General features: G+C 48.2%; 3 protein-coding genes across 5 annotated transcripts; all 3 read left to right on the forward strand.

Moving 5' to 3' along the window:
* The first annotated feature begins 772 nt into the window (after positions 1 to 772).
* On the forward strand, positions 773 to 3,526 carry LOC309337228 (uncharacterized protein). Its single transcript, XM_081853980.1, has 2 exons — positions 773 to 2,736; positions 2,767 to 3,526. The coding sequence occupies exon 1, from the start codon at positions 926 to 928 to the stop codon at positions 1,562 to 1,564; it is 639 nt and encodes a 212-aa protein (XP_081710106.1). The 5' UTR covers positions 773 to 925; the 3' UTR covers positions 1,565 to 2,736; positions 2,767 to 3,526.
* Positions 3,527 to 4,470: 944 nt separating this feature from the next.
* LOC309336795 (uncharacterized protein) lies at positions 4,471 to 11,726 on the forward strand. Of its 2 annotated transcripts, none has more exons than XM_081853133.1 (4): positions 4,471 to 4,656; positions 5,776 to 6,675; positions 7,889 to 8,039; positions 8,939 to 11,726. In XM_081853133.1, exons 2-4 carry the CDS (start codon positions 5,950 to 5,952, stop codon positions 9,793 to 9,795), a joined length of 1,734 nt encoding a protein of 577 aa, XP_081709259.1. In that variant the 5' UTR covers positions 4,471 to 4,656; positions 5,776 to 5,949; the 3' UTR covers positions 9,796 to 11,726. The 2 variants fall into 2 exon arrangements, with proteins under 2 accessions (XP_081709259.1, XP_081709260.1); XM_081853134.1 differs by having other exon boundaries at positions 4,472 to 4,656; positions 7,889 to 8,018.
* A 3,244-nt stretch (positions 11,727 to 14,970) lies between these two features.
* LOC309336819 (zinc finger protein 500-like) lies at positions 14,971 to 23,561 on the forward strand. 2 transcript variants are annotated; one of them, XM_081853190.1, is made up of 4 exons: positions 14,971 to 15,312; positions 17,409 to 18,288; positions 19,944 to 20,076; positions 20,812 to 23,561. In XM_081853190.1, the coding sequence occupies exons 2-4, from the start codon at positions 17,578 to 17,580 to the stop codon at positions 21,624 to 21,626; spliced, it is 1,659 nt and encodes a 552-aa protein (XP_081709316.1). In that variant the 5' UTR covers positions 14,971 to 15,312; positions 17,409 to 17,577; the 3' UTR covers positions 21,627 to 23,561. The 2 variants fall into 2 exon arrangements, with proteins under 2 accessions (XP_081709316.1, XP_081709317.1); XM_081853191.1 differs by having other exon boundaries at positions 19,944 to 20,070.
* Positions 23,562 to 24,334: the final 773 nt, after the last annotated feature.

A 24,334-nucleotide genomic window follows, 5' to 3' on the forward strand; every position in this document is an offset into this window, starting at 1 on the left:
TATTATTATTATTATTATTATTATTATTATACCCAGCCCATGTGGCGGCTCCCAACAGATTAAAAACAGAATCAAACATCAAACATTAAAAACTTCACTAAACAGGGATTACTTCATGCTAACTGTAGAGCATTCTATAGTTGGGGAGCTACCACGGAAAAGGTCCATTTTCTTGTTGCCACCCTCCGAACTTCTCTGGGAGCGTGGACATAAAGAAGGGCAAGCTCAGTTGACAAGCTCAGGGTCCAGGTTGTTTTGTATGGGAAGAGGTGATGATGATGAAGATGATGATGATTTATACCCCACCCATCTGGCTGGGTTTCCCCAGTCACTCTGGGTGGCTCCCAACAGAATATTAAAAACACGCTAAAAGATCAAACGTTAAAAACTTCCTTAAACAGGGCTGCTTTCAGATGTCTTCTAAAAGTCAGATACAGTCATACCTCGGGATGAATACGCTTTAGGCTACTTCTGGGTTTCGTTGCTCGTGCATGCGCAGTCGCTCAAAATGACGGGGAAGTGACGAAACGTGACCTGCAGATGCGCAGTCGCGTGTTATGTTCGCTTCAGGATGTGAACGGGGCTCCAGAACGGATCCCGTTTGCATCCAGAGGCACCACTGTAGTTGTTTATTTCCTTAACATCTGATGGGAGGGCGTTCCACAGGGTGGGCGCCACTACCGAGAAGGCCCTCTGCCTGGTACAATACTTGATACTTAAGGTGTTGATGTTCTTATATTTCATCTTTCTCCTTCTTCCTTCAGGTAAGAAGGATCATGGGCAAGAAAGCTCTGAGCAAGAACCTCAAGGCATCCTGGAGGAGAGAGAGACGGCCAATGGGCTCAAGCCCTGCAAGCAGGCGGGATCAGATGAGGGTCTGTGTGGGCCATGGAGGCAACAACAGGCAAGCTGCCCGAGGCAGAAGATGGATCAGCTCATTCCTAGTGTGGGCCTTTACCAAGGACTGAGTGGACTTCTTACTGGGGAGAGGCCTGTGACCCTGACTGAATACAGACGGACTTCTAACTCCAAGGCGGGCGAGAGGACCGAAGCAGAAGAGAAACCCTTCAAATGCGTGGAGTGCGGGAAGGCCTTCCGCACAAAGGACAAGCTCATCCGACATCACAAGACCCACACGGGGGAGAAGCCGTACGGTTGCTTGGACTGCGGCAAATCCTTCAGCACTAAGTATGGGCTTTTCCGGCACTACCGAATCCACCGGGGAGAGAAGCCGTACGGATGCTCATACTGCGGCAAGTTCTTCCGGATGAATTACGACCTCATCCGCCACCACCGGGTCCACACGGGGGAGAAGCCCTTTGAGTGCTCGGACTGCGGGAAGTCCTTCGGCATGAACTCCGACCTCGTCAGACACCAGAGGATCCACACGGGGGAGAAGCCCTTCCAGTGCTTGGACTGTGGGAAAACCTTCAACGTCAAGGGCAGCCTCGTCTCCCACATCCGGATACACAAGGGCCTGAAGCCGTACAGGTGCGGCGAGTGCGGGAAATGTTTCAACCAGAGTTCGAAACTGAAGGCCCACGTGAGAATCCATGCGAGGTAGAAGCATGGAACAAACGTCCCGGACTCTGGTAGTCCTGGACCTTCAGCAGTCGCTTGGGTCTCTGCACGATCGTCTCCTCCTGTATTGATTTTCCCGGATGTGGATGGAGACATTACTCTGAGCCCCTCTAGGAACTGAAGTGGTGCAGTGCTGGGATTCAGACCATGACAACTGCGAAGTGCTCTGCCCCAAGAAGCCTACTAAGCCTCTTTGCCAGCTAGCTGGTCTAGACGCTCCTATTTCCGAGGGCTGGTGCCAGTGGAGACTAGTCCGTCAGGGCGAATGGGGCACTGTCCCACCAACCTCAATCTATCCTTTCTCATGAGAACATAGTGTCAGGAGCGAGCCCGCAGTCAATCACACTGTGCAAGTTGCCATTAACTCTTTAATAGCAAAAACATGATCTGCACCAACTTGGCCGGGTGTCAGGCCTAATGCGCACAGCAACGCATCCTTGGTAGGTCTTGCTCCTATGAAGCAGTTGCTGAGACTGAAGGTTCCTGCCTCCCCATAGCTGCCAAATCCAGGGTTTCCCCCAAGCAATTGAAGACTGTGCATCACTACTCTCTCCTCCGCCCTTTTTGTGCCTCTTTTGGTTCTGGGAAACTAGGGGGAAAGGGAGCTTGTTGCAGCAGGAAGGGGAGAAACCCGTGACACTTCCCCAGCCTGACCCTTCTCTACTTCTTGGCTTCTCTCATCCCACCCTCCTGCATCGGCTTCTGCCCCTGATTCTGGACTGCTCTCTGCCTCTGCCTCTCCCAGCTCACTAAGCCCTGTTGTTTTCTCAGCTTCTGACACCTTCTCTTCCTAGTCTTCTCCCTCTGACCGCTCATCACTGTCCCACCACCACTCCCCAGGCTCTGGGCCTTCTTCCCACTACTGGGGCATCCTGTTTCCCAAGCGGATGCCACTGGGAAGCCCATCAGCCCTCTTCCAATTGTTGCTTCCCGGCAACTAGTGTCAACCGGAGGCATGTGCCCTCTGATGCTGGAGGTGGCATGCAATTATCATGACCCCCGGGAAATGAATTCGGGTCTATAAGAACAATTATCCATAAGTGCACCTCGCGCAGCATACATCCTGAAGTAGCATTGATTGGGGAAATCCAGTGGCAGGGGAGCCATCACTTACTAAGGCCAGGAGTGTGTGTGTGTGTGTGTGTGTGTGTGTGTGTGTGTGTGTGTGTGCACGCGCGCTAATAGGTGGCCCTTCAGCTGCTAAGAACATACAAAGAGCCTTCTGGATGAGGCCAGAGTGGCCAATCTTAGTCTAGCATCCTGTTCTCTCACTGGCCACCCAGATGCCTGTGGGAAACCAAGCAGGATCTGAGCACAAGAGCTGTCTGATAGCCTTGTCAATTTGTCCCATCTTTTAAAGCCATCCATTTTGTTGTCCATCACTGCCTCCTGTGGCAGCAAATGTCATAGTTCAACTATGGTGGTATTCAACTACTGAAGTTAATGGAACTAACTTAGTCATATTTATTCATTTTAATAGGTCTGCTCTGAGGGAAAGTGAATGCCAACCATGTATTTCTAGCTCCTGGTTTAAAAAATAAATAAATGCTTGGGTGTGGTGGGTTGGTGGTTTTTTTATGTCAACTTGTTTTTGACTACTGACTTTGGCTGCTAATTGCATTTTATGTTCCATGTAAATCATTTAGAGGTTTCAACAATTAAGTGACATGTCATTTTTAATAAAGAAACAAATACACTGTTCCTGAGCTGTTTTTTTAAAAATGAAATAGGTTTGAATCATGGTTTTTTAATGGAAGTTGCCTTATGTATATGTAAGGTGATGAATAAATCCATAATAAATGATAGGTTGGGGGAAATGGATAATTCCAGCATTTTTTCTTAGGGTTTGACAGTATAGTTTTAATTCGCAATCTTGCCACTTTGGTGGAAAGTCCCCTTTCTGAAGTTATCCTGAAGGATGAGATATCTCTGGTCCTTTAGAGGATGTCTGGCTCCACACTACACATTTAAAGCACTATGTTGCCCCTTTAAAAGAGTCAAAAAAAATACTGGGAACTGTCATTGCTAAAGACACTGAGAGTTTGTTAGGAGACCCCCTATTCCCTTCACAGAGCTACAATTTCCAGAGTTCCCTGGGGAGACAGTTTGGTTGTTAAACTGCTCTGGGAATTATAATTCTCTGAGGTGAATTCAGAACCTTGAAGAAAACTACAGTTCCCAGAATTCTTTGCGGGCAAAGACTTGGCTATTTAAAGTGCTTTAAATGTATGGTTTTGAATGTGGTTTTAAGATGTGGGAGAACCAACAGGGATAGCTCAGTCGGTAGACCATGGCCCAGACCATTATCTCTGGGCCATGGGTTTGAGGCCCATGTTGGGTTAAAGATTCCTGCATTGCAGAGGGTTGGACTAGATGACCCTCGCGGTCCCTTGCAAATTTATGGATCTAGGAAATAAATAAACAAGAGGTCATCATGCAGTAATGAGAGGGCCTTTCCCTGAGCTGGACCAGCAGAGGGCTCTAGTGCACAGGAGCTGGAGGATAATTTGGTTCCCTCTGTTTGAAAGCTCCTCTTTCACCCATCTCCTGCCCCAGCTTCCTAGGTCAACCCCCCCCCCCCCAGGAATCACGGGAACTGTAGTTTGCTAAGTGTGCTGGGAATTGTAGCTCCATGAAGGGGTAAACTACAGTTCCCAGGATTGGGTGTGGGTGTGTTGAATGTGCTTTAAATGTGTCTTAAATGCATGGTATGTATGTAGTCCTGGGCACAGCTTTTCATAGCAAAACATAATCCAGTTCTGTAGCAAATCACAGAGGGGCATTTTTTTTAAGTTGAGAGATGCACCCAATGGGTTAAACCTATCGAGTTCTGGTCTGAGCCCTAGAAAGGAAATTGTGTTGGAGGCGAGGAAGGGAAGAAGGAATCCTTTTTCTTTGTTATGGAAGAAACGTGCTGGGCGACGTCATTTCCGGTGCCCTTTCTTCCCTCCTCTTCCTGGTGGGAATCTGACTTTTGAAATTTCCTCCTCCTTCCTTCTTTGTCAAAGAACTGTGGAACTGCAGCAGGTGCTGCCCAGGCAAATTGGTGGTGCACTGCTTAGCTTATAGGGAGAGGTGAGTTGTATTATTATTATTATTATTATTATTATTATTATTATTATTATTTTTTTTTTCCAGAGTGCTGCAGAGAAGGGAAAAAAATTGCACGTAAAGTAGGAGAAACCCTGCTTCAAAAAATAATAATAATAATGAACGTGGACTCTGAGCTGGAGGTGGGCAGAGTAAGCTAAAAGGCAGTTCACCTTTAAAAGCTAAGCTGTTCCTCATCAGGATCTCAAAGGTAGCCTGCTTCTGGACTTGGAGGTTCTACAGAACACTAGAGCAGCCTTTCTGGATCAGGGCAGTGGCCCAACTAGTCCAGCCCCCTGTGGCCAACCAGATGCCTCTTGGAAAGTGCTTAAGCAGAACCTGAGCTCATAAGCCACTCTCCCCAGCATTTCTTGCCTCTGCGTACAGAGGCAGAGAATGGTCCTCATAGCTTGTAGCCACTAGTAGCCTTTACCTCCATGAATTTGTCTAATCCTGGGCCACTTTCAGGTCAGTTTCAGTGCTATAGCCAGGTCCTCCTCCTCTTCAATTGATTTGATTTGTTATAATTCTATGCCACTTTTCATTCAAGTAAATCAGTTGGAATAATAAAAATTTATTATTTATACCCCGCCCATCTGGTTGGGTTTCCCCAGCCACTCTGGGCGGCTTCCAACAAAACACTAAAATACAATAACCTATTAAACACTAAAAGCTTCCCTAAACAGGGCTGCCTTCAGATGGGAAGGCACCACAAGGTCATCTATCCCAACCCCTTGCAATGCAGGTATCTTTTTGCCCAGTGTGGAGCTCGAACCCACAGCCCTGAGATTTAAGAGTCTCATGCTGAGCTATCCCATGGATAGATAAGTAACAATAACACAACAGAATATCACAAATACGTGCCATATAGAATGAATAACAAACCACCAGCAAAAGAATTACAAATAATCCATAAAGCAATTACAACACTATTAACACCACCACCACCCAAAGAAAACTGCACAATGGCAGCAAAAGTCTTATAGGATTCACAAAGTACTACAGCAGTCATAATCTATAAAACAATATTGACAACATTGACAAAGCAACAAGCAAAAAATCAGCACTGTTTCCTCTCACTTATTTTTTGTTTCTTGCTGTTAGGAGGAGGAGCCTCCCTCTCTGGCTTGGCTTGAGAATTTCTGGCCGTCGCTTAGAAATAAACCACTTCTACTGATTTTGCAGACCCCCTTGAGGGTCTTGGACCGCCTCCATTTTTGACAAGAGACGGGAGAGAAAGCGAGAGGAGAAGGAGGAAGGGGCAGTCCGGTTCTCAAAATGGACATGCGGAACGTGACAGGCTCCAAAGCATGGGAAGAAATGGAAGGTGTAGCAAAAGCCCCACATCACAGGGGCACGGGGCAGTTCCTTATTGGGACACCTTCCCATTATATAAAACGTGAGCCGGAAGAAGGGGCGCTGGAACGCTGGGAAGCCCAGTTGCAGGAGTTTCTGAGGATGCTGCAGGCTTCCAACTCAGGATGCAGGAACCTACAGATATCTGAGGAGCCCTCCCCATGGGAGGATGCTAAGGCCTTCCTGGCCTCCTTTGAGCAAGTAGCCTCGGCCTGCCAGTGGCCTCGGGACAAGTGGGTGGCCCTCCTCCTGCCGGCTCTCAGCGGAGAGCCTGAGCAGGCCTTCAGCGGCCTCAGTGCCCAGGACAAGGGAGACTACAGGAAGGTGAAGGCGGCCATCTTGGAAGGGGAGGCCATTGCGAGGGAGAAGCAGCGGCAGCACTTCAGGCAACTCCGCTATCGGGAGGCGGAGGGTCCGAGAGGAGTTTATGACCGACTCCGAGAGCTTTGTGGCCAGTGGCTGAAAATAGAGAGGCACACGAAGGATGAGATTCTGGAGCTGCTGATCTTGGAGCAGCTCCTGAGCATCCTGCCGGGAGACATGCAGAGCTGGGTCAGGGAGCGAAAGCCGGAGACCTGCGCCCAGGCGGTGGCCCTGGCAGAGGGATTCCTCTTGGGGCAGGACGCAATGGAGGGTCCGGAACAGAAGGTGAGAAATTCTGAAGGTGTACAGCTGCAGTGGGGAAGCTCTCTGGCCGGTTCATTTAGACCCAAACTCGGCCCTCCAGGTGGTTTGGGACTACAACTCCCATCATCCCTAGCTAACAGGACCAGTACTCAGGGATGATGGAAATTGTAGTCCCAAAACATCTGGAGGGCTGAGTTTGGGGGTGCCTGATTTAGACCTTCCAGGACTCCATTGGGCCTGTGGTCAGCTAATGGTGAGTGTTTGCAAATGACGATCACCTGGTTGTTAGAGCTTGACAGGTGGGCAGGCCCGCCTACATGTCAAATTTCGCATGTGGGGTGGGAGGGGGAGATAAGTATCCAGATTGCTGGACACATCCAGTTTTTCACCTGCTGGCGTATGGTGTCTATGATATGGTGCTGAAATGGATTTCTATCAGTTACTCATTGGCCCAAATATAAGCACTTTCCCCCCAAATTCTGATCGTGAAAAGTCAAGTGCGGCTTATATTTGCGACCTTTCGCTCCCAGCAAAGTGGCGCAGTCTCTCTCCCCCCCCCCCCCCCGAAGCAGCCCAGGAGCACAGGACAACGGCACCCTGCCCGCCCGCCGCTCCCAAGCCTCCCCTGAGCCGTTGGAATGAAGGGGGGTAGGGGCAGACGCTGCTGGCAAAGCGGCCCAGCTCCCCCCCCCCAAGAGCAACCCGGGGGCAATGTGGTGCGTCCCGTCCTCTGCTTCCAAGCCTCCTCTAAGTCGCTGAATTTTAAAGATGTGGCTTATTTGCAGGTGCGGCTTATATTTGAGCCAATACGGTAATTTGTTATTTCAAGTGTCTGGGTGCTAAGTAACCGATGGAAATTAATGTATTTGGAGGGATTTGCTCTAGCCCAGATCTTGGTGGCCAGAAAGTGTATGTCATGTCGGGTTCCTTCGGACCATTACAGTGGTACATCGGGTTACAGACGCTTCAAGTTACAGGCTCCGCTAACCCAGAAATAGTACCTCGGGTTAAGAACTTTGCTTCAGGATGAGAACAGAAATTGCAGCGCAGCAGCAGTGGGAGGCCCCATTAGCTAAAGTGGTACCTCAGGTTAAGAACAGTTTCAGGTTAAGAACGGACCTCCGGAACGAATTAAGTTCTTAACCCAAGGTACCACTGTACTTGTTATCCAACTTCAGGCTAGCAGAAGCCATATGGCCTCTTCCGTTCATGATCTTCCTCACTGCTGTTTCAGGTACCTGTGCCTTTTGCGGTGATGGCTGCGGATCCTTCTGAGACGGGCCAGCTTCTTCCACAGGACACCTGGGCTGGGCAGGTCTTCAGAGAAGCCACGGACAGGCAGAGTGAAGTGACGAGATTGCCGAGTAAGGATTCACCATGCTCAGGTTTTCATGAGGCGGTTTCCCCTCTCACTCCTTTTCCCCCCTCTCTGGCAAATATTCACTTGTCTGCCATCATCATTATTATCATTATCTCACATTGGTCCCAACAGCCACAGCAGGCGCTGCAACTTCTGACAGGTTGACTTCACCCTTAAGGAGAATTTGAGGGGAGTCCCCCCCTCAAATGGAGTAAGTGCACTGCATCTATTATGTGGGGTGGGGTTTACCTGACCCCCCCCCCAATATTTTATTAAAATTGGCACCCCTGTCCACAGTTCTCCCTCACCACGACGCTTCCCTTGTCACTCAACCCCCTCACTGCCACAAGCCCTTGTTCAATTTCATTGGATGTCTCTAGGTTCTAGTATTATGAGATAAGGTGGAAAATGTCTCTGTTCACTTTCTCCGTATCACAATCACATCCCTTCCCTTACTCCTCTTTCTTCTAAACTAAAAAGTCCTAAAAGCTGTAACCTTTCCTCAAGCTGGGCTTATAGGCCTCAGCCCTCTATTTTCTGGGTTTTTTTTTTTTACTCTAGTATCTGATATTCAGAGCTGGACAATATTTGACTAGAGAGACCCAGTACAACATGACCGACCTGTTTTCCATGAATTTCTCTAATCCTTAAAAAAAACCAGAAGACTCTCATAAACTAAACCAGCAGCCATTGCCTTTTCTAGTAGTTTTAAAAGTTAATTAGAAGTGCTTTCTCTTGTCTGTGCTGAAGCTACGACTACACAATTTCAGTGGAAGACTTTAATTCTCGTATTATGAGGAGGGAAAGAGAATATTCTCACATATTCTGCCTGCAACAGCTCTGATACTAAACTCTGTTGATTTTCTGTTTGGAATAATCACTCCAGAACAGATAAGATTCTCTGGGATTTTTTTATTCCTACAGGTAATGAGCGGGTATTGGAGGATGAGGCAAATACCCACCACCAGGAAGGTTCTGTGCAAGGAGAAGCAAGGAATGCCTGTTTGGGAAGAGAGGAGGATTTCCATGACCATCAAAAGCGAATAATATTTGAGAATCAGCCAGGGCTGTTGAATGATGAAGAGAGAGGATATGAGAGTGGTCTGGTGGAAAAATCCACTTTCTATGCAGAAGTTAGCAGAGAGGGGAGAGAATCCGGTGAATCACAAAGAATAGAGTGTAGTGAGGTACTAAAAGCATCGTCTGACTGTCGAAGAAACTTTGAACGGAACTCAGACCTTATGGTACAGCAGAGCATTCACATCAGAGAGAAGCCATACCTGTCATTCTATTGTGGAAACAGTTTCATTCAGACGCAGGGCCTTCTTGCACATGAGAGAACCCACACAGGATTGTGGAACACGTATAATTATTCTAACGGTGGGAAAAACTTCAGTTGCAGTTCAGGCTCCATGCAGCACATGAGAATCCACACAGGAGAATCTTTGTACACGTGTTCTCACTGCGGCAAAAGCTTTGACAATTGTTCAGTCTTACAGGAACACGTCAGGCTGCACACACTGGAGACACCGTACAAGTGCTCAGACTGTGGGAAGAGCTTCGACAAAAAGCGTTACCTGAACAATCATGTGAGGAAGCACAGAGGGGAGAAGCCGTATGAGTGCCTACAATGCGGGAAAAGCTTCCCTATAAAGTCCAAACTTGTAAAACACGAGATAATACACATGAGGGAGAAGCCATACAAGTGCGCCCTCTGTGGGAAAACATTCGTTCGGAAGTCAGACCTTTGTGCACACGAGAAAATCCACACAGTACAGTAGATATTTCAAAATTTATCAGGCAGGGGAAGAAGCCAAGAATAAAACACAAATCATTAATAGATTCTAAGGATAGAGGTGGCTTTTCCCTGCCAGATTTAAGGTTATATTATGAGGTGTCCTGCCTTTGCTGGCCCCGAGAATGGATACCACTACAAAATACAGATATTTTAGATTTGGAGGGTCACGATAATAGATTTGGTTGCATTCATATTTATGGTATGGAAAAGTCAAAGTACACAGAGATTTCCTGAACCACTTAGTAAGAAAGTCACTATATGTCGTATGAGAAAAATACAAAAATCTCTTGGAGCAGAAAACACTATGGTGGCTCTCCCCGCTAGAAGCGATTTATGTGAAAAAATTGAATATGAGAAAGGGTTGGGCAACATATAAGGGATTATTAGTAAAAGAAGAGCACCAGTTGAAATTGAAAAAATTGAGGATATAAGAGATCTTTTAACGGATTGGTAACAGTATCACCAGTTAAAGAGATGTTTTTAAAACAGATAAAAGAAAGGGATTTTATAATGAAATATCGAAGTCTGAGAGAGTATTGTTGGAGAATAATGTGAAATTACTCTCTAAAATGTATAAATTGTTATTGGAATGGTTTACTAAAGATGAAAAAGTTAAACTGGTTATGATACAATGGGCAAGGGATTTTGGATACAACACACAGCTTTCAACATGGGAAAAACTACGTAGAAAGGATTTGAAATTTACAGTGTATTATACATTAAAATAAAACTATATGAAAATGATGTACCACTGGTATTTAACTCCAAGTAAATTAGCAGCAATGTATAGGACAAGCTCAAATATTTGCTAGAAATGTAAAGAAAAGTTAGGCACCTTTTACCATACGTGGTGGAACTGTAAAGTAATAAAGGAATTCTGGGAAATGATATACAATGAACTGAAAAAAAAAGTTTAAAATAACGTTTGTTTAAAAAACCCAGAAGCCTTTTTGTTAGGAATTGTGGGTGCAGAGATACTGAGAACACTGTTTATGTATGCTACAACAGTGGCAAGAATGCTGCTTGCCCGAGGTTGGAAAGAAAGCAAGGTCCTACCAGAGTGGACTGGCAGAGCAAAATATTGGCTTATGCAGAGATGGCAAAAATGATGGGGAAAATCAGAAACCAGGAGGATCAAAACTTCAACAAAGAATGGGAGAAAATTATACTATACAGTACTTGACAGACCACTGTAAACACTTGAACACTTTGGCAGGTCTTAAATAACTCTTGTAATGTTATATAGACTTTGGATACAATGGAGGGCTGAAAATTAGGAGGACTTATAATATACAACTGAAAAAGTTAACTAAAGAACCCACAGAGGGGAGTGGGGAGGTCTTGAGATTTGGAAGAACCTTGTGTATTTTTTATTATCTGTGATTTTGAATGTGAATGAATTTGTAAAATCAAGTAAAAATTCTTCCCCCTCCCCCCAAAGAAAATCCACACAGGACTGGGAAAAGGTTATAACACTGGATGCGCAGCTTGTGCCTTGAAAGCGTCAGTACATTTTATTTTATATATTTAGGATATATAAAGAAATGCCTTTCCTGGGGGGGGGGTGGAAATCAAGGCAACTAAAAGAAGTAATTTTCAACAATTAAAGCTTTTAAAATAAAACTAGTCTTATAACTATGCAGCAGTCAACCCCTCCACATTGGTGAGCAAAAGCAGTGAATGCTATCGCCCATCTCCAAAATGTTCTGGAAAAGCCTGTGTGATGGACAGTGAGCAGTGGCATAGCTACATCTGTTTCTCTTGGGAGGGCATTCCACAGCGAATGGTGCCACGCTCAAAAAGACCCCGTCTTTCCCACCCACCCACCCAAACTCAGGCAGCATGGGGGCATAGGAAGAAGAGAATGGATTCAGCAAAACCAGAGCCTCACCCCACAAGAATGATCCCACACAGAAGGAAACGTGTGTGAGTGCTCTCTGGACTTCTCCGCAATCCTTCCCCTCTGCAGGGCGGTGGGACCGATTCCGATGGTCCGCCCCCGCCACTTAATGGATCCAGTTGGCTTCCAGAGAGTGGTAGGGGATGTTTTATCCCACGTTGATGGCCTTTCAGCCGATTCCCTGGTGGCCCGCTGGAATGCGGAGTTAACCAGGGCTATTGACTGTTTGGCTCCGAAGCGCCCTCTCCGATTGCATGGAGCCCGGACAGCCCTGTGGTTTTCCCTGGAGCTGAGGGTGATGAAACAATCGCTGAGGTGGCTAGAGCGCCGGTGGCGGAAAACTCATTCTGAATCAGACCAGACACGGGTTAGAGCTCAACGTCGAGCCTACCAAGTGGCAATGGCGACGGCGAAGAGGACCTTCTTCGCCACCTCCATTGCATCTGCAGAAAACAGCAGCAGGAGACTTTTTCAGGTGGTTCGCAACCTATCGGAACCACCTGCACCCCCGGGGCCTGGTAGGGACCCCAAGATCTCCTGCAATGCTTTTCCAAAGTTTTTTGCAGATAAAGTCGCTCAGATTCAGAAGGAGCTAGACACCACCAAGGGAGCAGGGCTGGGGCGGGAGAGTGCTAGAGCTCTGTCTGGTCAAGTTGCATGGAATCAATTACCCCCGAGGATGTGGACAGGCTGCTTGGACGTGTGAAACCAACCACCTGTCTCCTTGATCCTTGCCCATCCTGGCTGATAAAAGCGAGCCGGGAAGGGCTGGGCGATGGGCTCTGCGGGGTGGTGAATGCTTCCCTCTGTGAGGGAGCCTTCCCAGACCCTCTGAAAGAGGCGGTCATTAAACCACTTCTTAAAAAAACATCTTTAGACCCGGCCAATTTGGCCAACTATTACCCAGTCTCAAATTTACCATTCTTGGGCAAGGTGATTGAGCAGGTGGTTGCCAAACAACTCCAAGGACGCCTGGAGGATGCGGACCATTTGGATCCCTTCCAATCGGGATTCAGGCCTCACCATGGGACTGAAACTGTCTTGGTCGCGCTGGTTGATCTCCGGCGGGCTAGGGACAAAGGTGAGAGCTGTTTCCTAGTTCTGCTGGATCTCTCGGCGGCCTTTGACACCATCGACCATAACACCCTTCTGGACCATCTAGAGGGGCTGGGAGCTGGGGGCACTGTTATACGGTGGTTCCGCTCCTTTCTCCTGGGCCATGTACAGAAAGTGGTGGTGGGGGATGAGTGTTCAGACCCTTGGGCCCTTAATTGTGGGGTGCCTCGGGGTTCCGTCCTCCCCTTCATGCTTTTTAACATCTACATGAAGCTGCTGGGAGAGATCATCAGGGGGTTTGGGCTCAGTATCCATCAATATGCGGATGATACCCAGCTCTACCTCTCTTTCAACTCAGAACCAGTGAAGGCGGTGAAGGTCCTGTGTGAGTGCTTGGAGGCAGTTGGAGGATGGATGGCAGCTAATGGATTGAGGTTGAATCCTGACAATATGGAAGTACTGTTCTTGGGGGACAGGGGGTGGGCTGGTGTGAAGGACTCCCTGGTCCTGTATGGGGTAACTGTGCCCCTGAAGGACCAGGTGCGCAGCCTGGGAGTCATTTTGGACTCACAGCTGTCCATGGAGGCACAGGTTAATTCTGTGTCCAGGGCAGCTGTCTACCAGCTTCACCTGGTACGCAGGCTAAGACCCTACCTGCCCGCAGACTGTCTTGCCAGAGTGGTGTATGCTCTGGTTATCTCCCGCTTGGACTACTGCAACGCACTCTACGTGGGGCTACCTTTGAAGGTGACCTGGAAACTGCAATTAATCCAGAATGCGGCAGCTAGACTGGTGACTGGGAGTGGCCACCGGGACCACATAACACTGGTTCTGAGAGATCTGCATTGGCTCCCAGTACGTTTCCGAGCACAATTCAAAGTGGTGCTGACCTTTAAAGCCCTAAACGGCCTCGGTCCTGTATACCTGAAGGAGCGTCTCCACCCTCATCATTCAGCCTCACTGAGATCCAGCGCCAAGGGCCTTCTGGCGGTTCCCTCATTGCGAGACGTAAGGTTACAGGGAACCAGACAGAGGGCCTTCTCGGTAGTGGCACCTGCCCTGTGGAACGCCCTCCCACCAGATGTCAAGGCAATAAACAACTATTTTACTTTCAAAAGACAACTGAAGGCAGCCCTCTTTAGGGAAGTTTTTAATGTCTGATGCTGTATTGTTTTTAATATTCAGTTGGAAGCCGCCCTGAGTGGCTGGGGAAACTCAGCCAGATGGCCGGGGTATAAATAAATTATTATTATTATTATTATTATTATTATTATTATTATTATTATTATTATTTTGGGAAGGCAAAGTTGATGACTTGAGTCATGATTTAAGATGCTGGGTAGCAGAGAAGATACAGGCCACATTCACACTATACATTTAAAGCACTGTGATGTCACTTGGAACAGCCATATCTTCCCCCCAAATAATCCTGGGAGCTGTTAAGGGTGCTGGGAATTGTCAGATGTCCTAGTCCCATCACAGAACTACAGCTCTCAGAGTGGTGTAACAATATCTTTTCACAGGAAACCCTGAGAATTGTAGCTCTGTCAGAATAGTCTTCTCAGGAGTTTGGACACACTCCTTTTGCAGGGTGGCAGCAGGTTTAAATTCATCCAAATGAAGTTGGGAAATCTAAATAATAATACAGTGGTAGCTCGGGTTACATACGCTTCAGGTTACAGACTCCGCTAACCCAGAAATAGTACCTCGGGTCAAGAACTTTGCTTCAGGATGAGAACAGAAATCGTGCTCCAGGAGCGCAGCAGCGGGAGGCCCTAAGAATGGACCTCCGGAACGAATTAAGTTCTTAACCCGAGGTACCACTGTAAATAATAATAATAATGTTGTTGTTGTTGTTGTTTAGACGTTTAGTTGTGTCCGACTCTTCGTGACCCCCTGGTCCAGAGCACGCCGGGCACTCCTGTCTTCCACTGCCTCCCGCAGTTTGGCATCAGCAATAAAAACAATGGCACAATTTATTTCCAAGCCATTACAATGATTAAAAATGTATATGTAAAAAAACGCTTTCAGCTCCAAAAACAATTTCGAATCCGATACAGATGCAGGGAGGGATAGAAGCTCAAGAACAGCTCTTTCCAGTGACCCTCCGGGTGTTAATGAACTACAACTCCCATCATCCCCCAGCAGGACTGGCCTAATGGCCAGGAATTCTGGGAGATGTAGTCCGGGAAACATCTGACGACCCGCAGGATTCCCCAGCCCTGTTCTTGCCCGAGAAAGCTCACAGAAAAGCAGCCCAGGCCTGTTTGGAAAAGGTTAAATCTACCGAGTGCAACCGCGATTCCTAGCAGCGCCTGGCAATGTCAGAAGGGAAGGATCAGGAATTGTGAAGCCACTTCCTCTCCCCCCCCCCCAACCCCACTTTCTAAAAGAGCCCTGGTGGGAAACTGGCTTTTTTAAAAAAAATGAAATAAAATATAAGTATATATTTCTCAGGCTGCTGAGAGTGAGTCTGGATGAGAAGTGCCCTTATTCATGGGCCATGCACAGTGCAGAGAGCATTGCTAAGCCAGCCAAGGAGAGGTGAGTGCAAGAAGTGGGGGGCGGTGGGCATTGAAAGCTGAGAAATAATTTCCAGGGGGGCACAAAGGAACAGCAGCAGCTGCTGCAAAGGAAACCCTGGGCTGCCAAAGGGCAAAACCACTTTTGCAAGGGGAGAGCGGGGGAGAGGAGAACAGCCGGCTGAGAGATGCAACAATATGGGGTGGAGGGGAGAGGAACACAAAACCCTGACATTTCCATTTTGCTTGGGTCTGACCTCCAAATCTGTGGCTTCTTGCCAGTAAGGGGGGTTGTTGTTGTTTAGTCGTGTCCGACTCTTGGTGACCCCATGGACCAGAGCACGCCAGGCACTCCTGTCTTCTACTGCCTCCCACAGTTTGGTCAAACTCATGCTGGTAGCTTCGAGAGCACTGTCCAACCATCTCGTCCTCTGTCGTCCCCTTCTCCTTGGGCCCTCCATCTTTCCCAACATCAGGGTCTTTTCCAGGGAGTCTTCTCTTCTCATGAGGTGGCCAAAGTATTGGAGCCTCAGCTTCACGATCTGTCCTTCCAGTGAGCACTCAGGGCTGATTTCCTTAAGAATGGATACGTTTGATCTTCTTGCCGTCCATGGGACTCTCAAGAGTCTCCTCCAGCACCATAATTCAAAAGCATCAATTCTTCGGCGATCAGCCTTCTTTATGGTCCAGCTCTCACTTCCATACATCACTACTGGGAAAGCCATAGCTTTAACTATACGGACGTTTGTTGGCAAGGTGATGTCTCTGCTTTTAAGATGCTGTCTAGGATTGTCTTTGTTTTTCTCCCAAGAAGCAGGCACTTTTAAATTTTGTGGCTGCTGTCACCATCTGCAGTGAAAATGGAACCCAAGAAAGTAAAATCTCTCACTGCCTCCATTTCTTCCACTTCTATTTGCCAGGAGGTGATGGGCCCATGATCTTACTTTTTTTGATGGTGGAAACCTGCAAAGGTGAGATTTTGCCCCCCTTGAAAACCAGTGGGATAGGGAGCTGGGGTCTAGGAGACAGTGACACTTGGAGGGCTTCAACAGAGGATTAGACAAATTCATGGAGGAGAGGGTCTTGCTTGAAACCTGCAGGCATTGTGAGCAGTGTTAGAAATTAGCCAGCTGCCTGGCGCAGTTTGCTACTGGCGTAGGTCCAGTCATGACCATGTGGAGATCTCTGGATGTCAGGCTGGCGACTGACATCTCCATCTTGGTGCCCCCCCCCCAGCTTTCTTAAGGAGAAGAGCTTGTTTATTGCATTTATATCCTGCCTTTTTATACAAGGAGTACATGGTTCACCCGCCCGCTCAGTTGATCCTCACAACGACCCTGTGAGGTACGTAAAGAGGCTGCGACTGACCCAAGGTCACCCAGTGAGCTTCATAACTGAGTGGGGATTCAAACGCTGATCTCCCAGGTCCTTTTCTGACACTCTAACCCAACATCTCCCAAATTTTGGTGGCTGTTTTTGGACTACAACTCCCATCATCCCTAGCTGGCAAGACCAGTGGTCAGGGATGATGGGAACTGTAGTTCGAAAGTAGCTGGAAACCTAAGTTTGGGAAACACTGCTCTAATCACAACAAACCCTGGCTTCCTGGAGAACAACTGCTATGGGGCAGATCTATAAATTAAGTTGGTAAATAAATATGGGCAGAACAGAATGTCATTTAGAGAAGGATCTGAAATACTTTTCTTGAAGCTTGTGCCTAGAAAGCATCAGTTTTTTACTCTGGATCAGGCATAGGCAAACTCCGGCCCTTCAGATGTTTGGGACTACAATTCCCATCATCCCTAACTAACAGGAACAGTGGTCAAGGATGATGGAAATTGTAGTCCCAAACATCTGGAGTTTGCCTATGCCTGCTCTGGATTGTTTTGTTTGATGTTTTAAAGTGTTGTAAACCAGAGGACTCTCTTTCCTTTTTTAATTTTAATTTTTGATTTTCAGCTTTTACAAACACTTTAGCCAGAAAAACAAAGTCTTTACAAATCCACTTCTTATGTTCTTTTGTTCTGCAGCTCTCACTGCCCCTTGGGGCTTACTATTTACCATTCTTATTCTCCCTCTCTCACACACACCCTTGCCTTTGTCTCTCTTCCTGTTTAGGACAAGCCCATCTTCCTACCTGAGAATCGGACGGGAGGCCCTTGATTGTGACTCCAAGAGAAGCCCCTTAACTCTAGAGGGTTAAGACATCGGAGGCTGTCCCGCGTTGGAAACGGGAGACTGGAATAGTTTGAAAGAGAAAGCAGGGGGACGCAGCTAACCTCTGAAAATGGAGGAGCAGGACACGGCCGGCTCCAAATTGTGGCAGGGGATGCGGGGGGAAGGAAAGAGAGTCCCACAGGTGGTCCATGTGGGGAGCATCGGGACCTTAGTGAGCAAGGATCTCCCACCACAGATTAAGCGGGAGCCAGAGGAGGGGCTGCAGCAGCAACACTGGGAGACCAAGTGGCAGCAGTTCTTGCAGAGCGTGCAGGCCCCAGACTCCAGATCGCAGCCTCATCCCGTCTCTGGGGAGGAGGCCAAGGAGATCCAGGCCGCATTCCAAGGGGTCACCAATGCCGCGCAGTGGCCGAAGGGTGGATGGGTGACCCAGGCTGTGCCGGGCCTCGGTGGGGAAGCCCAGGAGGTCTACCGAAGCCCGGACTCCTTCGTGAAGGTGAAGGAGGAGGCCGCGAGCGAGGGGGCCCTGTGGCCGGAGACACGGCGCCAGCGCTTCCGCCACTTCTGCTACCAGGAGGCCAAAGGGCCCCGCGAGGTTTGCCAAAGGCTCCGGGAGCTGTGCTGCCAGTGGTTGAAACCGGAGAGGCACACCAAGGAGCAGATCCTGGAACTGCTGATCCTGGAGCAGTTCCTGATCATCTTGCCCCTGGAGATGCAGAGCTGGGTACGCGAGAGCGAGCCGGAGAGCTGTGCCCAGGCAGTGGCCCTGGCAGAAGGTTTCCTGATGGGGCAGCAAAACGGCAAAAGATGCGGGCAGCAGGTGAGAGGCCTCGATGGCGGGCAGATCGCAAGAAGGAGTGTGGGTTGGGTTTGGAGGCGACCCACTTTGTGTGTGGTTTGATTTTGTTTACAGTGGTACCTCAGGTTACATACGCTTCAGGTTACAGACTCCGCTAACCCAGAAATAGTGCTTCAGGTTAAGAACTTTGCTTCAGGATGAGAACAAAAATCGTGCTCCGGGGGGTGTGGCAGCAGCAGTAGGCCCCATTAGCTAAAGTGGTGCTTCAGGTTAAGAACAGTTTCAGGTTAAGAACGGACCTCTGGAACGAATTAAGTACTTAACCTGAGGTACCACTGTATCTTTATTTATTTATTAAATTTAGCGGTTGCTTTTTTGCCATAGAAACTCAAAGCAGCTTACAGCATTTTAAGCAATACAACGAAACATCCCTCGCATGCATAAAGGCCATAGATAGTTAAAAGCCAAAGGCCTGGTGAGAGATAAATGTTTTTGTCTGGTGCCCATAGGAGCCAACTTCTAGGAGCCAAGGTCTTTTTGCCCCCCCCCCCCCGTAAAATATTTCAGGGGTCTGCCCCCCCCAAAGTTGATGGACATTGCCATTCAAATGGTGTGTGTGTGTGTGTGTGATATTTTGTGATTAATTATGCGGAGCAGGGCTTACCTGGCACCCCCCTCCAATATTTTATTCAAGTTGGCACCCTTGCTGCCACCTAAAGATATGTAAGGAAGGCAACAGGCAAGCCTCCCTGGGGAGAGCTTTCCACAAGCAGGGAGCCACCACAGAAAAGGCCCTTTTCTAGTGTTGCCATTATTACTATTATTACACTCACACATAACAGGCAAAATGTGGGTTAACATCATCATCTGGTTCCCCATCTCATTTATTAACAGCCTGATGGCCACCAGGTGGGGGGGGGGCAGGCAAATACGGTGCTACCTTGGGTTAAGAACTTAATTCGTTCTGGAGGTCCGTTCTTAACCTGAAACTGTTCTTAACCTGAAGCACCACTTTAGCTATTGGGGCCTCCTGCTGCTGCTGCGCTGCTGCTGCGAGATTTCTGTTCTCATCCTGAAGCAAAGTTCTTAACCCGAGGTACTATTTCTGGGTTAGCGGAGTCTGTAACCTGAAGCGTATGTAACCTGAAGTGTATGTAACCTGAGGTACCACTTTAATAATTAAGTGATATTTAGAACTGTTACACCATTGCTCCTTCAGCTGCACTGGTAGACAGCGGACACTGTTGAGGCCACATTTGGGAAAGCAAATATTTTACGTGTGGCGCCTTCACCACCACAGCCATTACAGTGGTACCTCGGGTTACAGATGCTTCAGGTTACAGACTCCGCTGTTTGCGCAGCGGCAGTGGAAGGCCCCATTAGCTAATGTGGTGCTTCAGGTTAAGAACAGTTTCAAGTTAAGAATGGATCTCCGGAACGAATTAAGTACTTAACCTGAGGTACCACTGTATTCACATACCGCCGGTTGTAAGGAGGAGAGGCAGAGGGCTCTTGTGTTCGAATCCTGCTGGCTGGTTTCCCACAGGCATCTAGTGAGCCACTGTGAGAACAGGATGCTGGGCTTAGATGGGCCACTGACCTGGTATCTAGCTGCGTTCTTAGGTTTTTGTGTATGTTCTTAATGTCTGTCCACCCGCCTCCCCGCTCTCTTTCAGCTGCCAGCACCTTTTGCGGAGGTGGCTGTGAATTCCTCCGAAGTGGACCAGATCCTGTCCGACACTTGGAACAGGCAGCTCTGCAGAATAGCCAAGCAGGATCAGAGCAGGGAGGAAAAACAACTCAGTAATGGTGAACACGGAGGGTCTGTTTGATCAGGGGGTGGGGAAACGTTTCCAGCCTGGGTGTTTGAACTCTCTCCTGGGCAGCCTCCTGAGACCCGCATGCCAGGGTTGGGTGGTGCCAGTGGCAAAAGAAGTGTATTATTATTATTATTATTAGACATCCCTTAATCTGTAGATTTTAGGGCGGTTCACAACGTAAAATTACAATATAACAAACACAAAATACATAATAAAAAGAACAACAAAAACAATCCAATAATCCCTGTGTTTACCTCAGATTTTAATCTTTAAGCTGTTGTTGTACAATGTTTTAAATGTGTTTTTTATTCTTGTGAAAGCTGTCCCAGTTGTGCTTTTTGAGCTGGTCTTTGAACGTAATAAAATTATGTAGGTAGGTAGGTATGTAATCCCCACTCCCACAACACATTTAAAAGGGCATCGGATGTCAGTCAGCCAAAGTCCTGGCTGAAGAGGAACATTTTTACCTGGTGCCTAAATATGCATAATGAAGGCACCAGGTGAACCTCCCTAGGGAGAGCACACCACAAACAGGGAGCCACCACAGAAAAGGCCCCTTCTCATGTTGCCACCCTCCGGACCTCTCGTGGAGGAGGCACATGAATAAGGGCCTCAACTGACAATCACAGGCTCCGGGACGGTTCATATGGGAAGAGGTGGTCCTTGAGGTATTGCAGTCCTGAGCATTTTGCCTCTGTGTAATAAGCTCTTTTTATCTCTGCAGCCGACGAGCAGGTGGGAGATAACCTTCCTCACCAGGAAGGCTCTGACCAGGTGGACCCGCACGATGCATCCATGAGAATCGGCTTGGTCTTCCAGAATTACAAGGAGGGAACTGTGTTGTTGGGTCAGAAGGCGCTGGCAGGCAAGCAGGACCCCGAAAGTAGAACGGGTGGAGCTGTAGCCTGTTGGGAAGGCGGCTTCCGTGGGAAGGAACCCAAAGCCCAGGACTGTGTGGAGGCGAAACCGCACAGCGACACCAATGGAAACTTCCGGCCGAGCCAAGGCATCCTTAAGCGGGAAGCGGTCACTGTGGATGAGAAACCGTTCAGGTCCTCGGCCTTTCCTCCGAGCCCAGGCCTCCTCGTCCCGCACGAGAGGAGCCACGCGGGGGACAGGCGATATAAATGCTCCGAGTGTGGGAAGAGTTTCAACCAAAAGCGGTACCTGGCGGGGCACCGGAGAATCCACCGAGGGGAGACCCCCTACAAATGCTCAGACTGCGGGAGGAGCTTCAACCGGAAGTGGAACCTCATTGCTCACAAGAGAATCCACTCGGGGGAGAACCCGTACAAGTGCTCGGACTGCGGGAAAACATTCAGCCAGAAGGGTAACCTTATGACCCACGTGAGGATCCACACGGGGGAGAAGCCCTACAAGTGCGCCGAGTGCGGGAAGCGCTTCAGCCAGAGGGCAGGCCTCACCTCGCACAGGAAGAGCCACATAAAAATCAACAGCGTAGGGAAAGCCACCTTGGGGTATCTGATTTTCCTAAACCTCAGCGAATCTGGGCAAGAGGGGAGCCCTGTAGAAGCTTAGGAGTTGGGTGGGAAGCTCCGTGCAGAGCTCAAAAACATTCTTTGTTTGGGGAAAAGGAAAGGAAGGAGGAAACCCTTAGAATTCCCAACTGTGATAGAAACAGGCTGCGGACGTGTAGGATTGAGAAGAAGTTCTGTAAATGCTGTGACTGAATGACGCTGGGACAGAACTATCACTCGCAACTCATGAAATGGCAGGTTGTGTGGCGTGAGACTCTTAATCTCAAGGTTGTAGGTTCAAGCTCCTTGTTGGGCAAAGGGTTCCTGCATTGCCGGGGGTTCGACTAGATGAGCCATGTGGTCCCTTCTGACTCTACAATCCTATGAAAAGTGTTCTGGGCTATATGCATCTCAGTGGTAGAGGGTGGGTTCAATTTCTGACATCTCCAATTAGCGTCAACAATGCTAATTTTGATGGACCAGTGTTCTGCCACAGAATGAGGCAGCGTCCTTTGTTGAAGCAGCTCTCATTTAGAGGGACTGGGATCTCACTTAGTCTTTAATAGACCGAAACTCAGAGGTAGAGCATCTGCTTTCACATGCAGGTCTCAGGTTCGATTCCCGGCCTCTCCAGGTAGGGCATTCCTCTGCAGAACCACTGCTCAGTAAAGGCCCGACATAGTTTGACCTCCGTGTAAGCAAGTCGGAATGAATGCTGAAGAAACAGGTTGCCTGGAGGAGCCCAGGTCTGACCAGGGTTAACGTGGGTGGAGGTGGGCAGATGCCCTCCAGTTAAACTTGGTGGTCCTGGACTTTGCTGCAGAAAAGCGTGTCTTAAAGACACACCAAGAGGCTGCTTCAAAAGTTGACAGTCCTAGTCTATGGCCCTGAGGGTCTTGATTCAGTATCAGAAGGCTCTGGGTAGGGGATACAGTGGTACCTTGGTTCTTGAACTTAATCTATTCTGGGAGTCCGTTCGACTACTGAAACCGTTCGAAAACCAAGGCACAGTTTCCAATTGGCTGCAGGAGCTTCCTGCATTCAAGCGGAAACCACATTGGATGTTCGGCTTCCGAAAAACATTCGCAAACCAGGTTTGCGGTGTTTGGGAGCCGATTTGTTCAGGAGCAAAGCCCTTCAGGAACCAAGGTACCATCATATTCTTCTGCAAGCTAGTTGCTATGTTTTCTGCAAGGCATTAACGTAGTCGAGGGCACCCTTGGAATCTTTAGGCACCCCACACAATTATTCTCTAGGTTGCCCCCATGGTGTGACCGGCGCAGATCATTTGTTTTTTGATTTTCATTTTTGATAAAAAAATTAAAAGCCAGAGCACAGCTTCAAAAGGTTAGTGGGAAATGGTTTGGGATTTTTAAAGAACCGCCTTCTAGAATCCAGTGTTTTCGGATTGTAGTTATACGTACCAAATAATTACAAAAGCAATCTATGCAGATCATGAGAGGGTTCCATGCGCTTAATGCGCCACAACATTCACCACCTTGATGCTGCCCATCTCTCATCAGCCCCAGCTGTAGTCCAAAACATCTGGAAGGTGTCTGGTTGGAGAAGACTGACACACTGAACAGATTAGACTGGCCTCTGTGCTTTGACTTCCCAGCCTCCAAAACTCACTTCCCCCCCAGAGCTTCACACCATTCCTGTTCCCTAGAATTTTTTACAGCCCAACTGATATCCTGTTCATCATCTCAGCAGAAGTTTGATTATTGCCAACGTTCTGTAGCTGGTCAGTCCCCCTCTGTGACCTCACAGCGGCTCAGCCAATGGCTGCAAGGAGGGAATGGGCACCAAAAAAGCAAAATGGGACACTGTTACGTGGGGGAAGGAATAATAAAATCCCAGGAAGATGCTTTAAAATGAGCAACGTTTTACTTAATTGGGAAAGGGCACAACAAAGAAAGGAAAAAAACCTCGGTGTTATGAAGCTTAACTCTCAAAAGTTTGCTCACATTGCAATAAAATTTGTTTGCCTCTTTGTTTTTCTTGCATTGGTGGATTAACATAACTGTTTTTATGGAATCGATATCTGGGCAAGCTCCACGTTGCAGTTTTCTAGTATTCCCTTTCTAAGCCCCATGCGTAGGCAAACTAAGGCCCGGGGGCTGGATGCGGCCCAATCGCCTTCTAAATCCGGCCCGCGGACGGTCCGGGAATCAGCGTGTTTTTATATGAGTAGAATGTGTCCTTTTATTTAAAATGCATCTCTGGGTTGTTTGTGGGGCATAGGAATTCATTCATATATATATATTTTCCAAAATATAGTCTGGCCCTCCACAAGGTCTGAAGGACAGTGGACCGGCTCCCTGCTGAAAAAGTTTGCTGACCCCTGCCCTAGATTCCAGGACCGTGCAAAGGAATTGATTGGCAGAAAGAGTCCAAAGCAGACAAAAGCTTCAGAAAAGTGGAGCACCCATATTCCAAGACAGTGTACCTCTGCTGATTGGTTGATGCTGTAGCCCAAGAGGGCGGGGATTTTCTCCGGCCAAAGGGCTGAATTCCCTTCTGAGCAAATTTATCAGGAAGTAATGTGCCAGGGGTGAGTGGGGCCAGAGGCAAAAATAGGGAGGACTAGGCTAGTTTCTACAGCTGGTTAGAGCGAGGTGCTGATAATGCCAAGGTTGCAGGTTCAATCCCCGTCAGGGACAGCTGCATATTCCTGCATCGCAGGAGGTTGGACTCAATGATCCCCAGGGTCCCTTCCAACTCTGTGATTTTAAGACTTACACCAACTCTAGCCTCCTTCCAGGGAAG

Source organism: Podarcis erhardii, assembly GCF_964252035.2.
Source record: "Podarcis erhardii genome assembly, chromosome: 2".
Taxonomy (NCBI): Eukaryota; Metazoa; Chordata; class Lepidosauria; order Squamata; family Lacertidae; genus Podarcis; species Podarcis erhardii.

Coding starts and splice junctions, on each gene's coding strand:
- LOC309337228 (XM_081853980.1), top strand. CDS start 926: ATGGATCAGCTCATTCCTAGTGTGGGCCTTTACCAAGGACTGAGTGGA.
- LOC309336819 (XM_081853190.1), top strand. CDS start 17,578: ATGGAGGAGCAGGACACGGCCGGCTCCAAATTGTGGCAGGGGATGCGG. Junction 18,289..19,943: donor GCAAAAGATGCGGGCAGCAG/GTGAGAGGCCTC, acceptor GCTCTCTTTCAG/CTGCCAGCACCTTTTGCGGA. Junction 20,077..20,811: donor GGAAAAACAACTCAGTAATG/GTGAACACGGAG, acceptor TTATCTCTGCAG/CCGACGAGCAGGTGGGAGAT.
- LOC309336795 (XM_081853133.1), top strand. CDS start 5,950: ATGGACATGCGGAACGTGACAGGCTCCAAAGCATGGGAAGAAATGGAA. Junction 6,676..7,888: donor TGGAGGGTCCGGAACAGAAG/GTGAGAAATTCT, acceptor CTGCTGTTTCAG/GTACCTGTGCCTTTTGCGGT. Junction 8,040..8,938: donor TAAGGATTCACCATGCTCAG/GTTTTCATGAGG, acceptor TTATTCCTACAG/GTAATGAGCGGGTATTGGAG.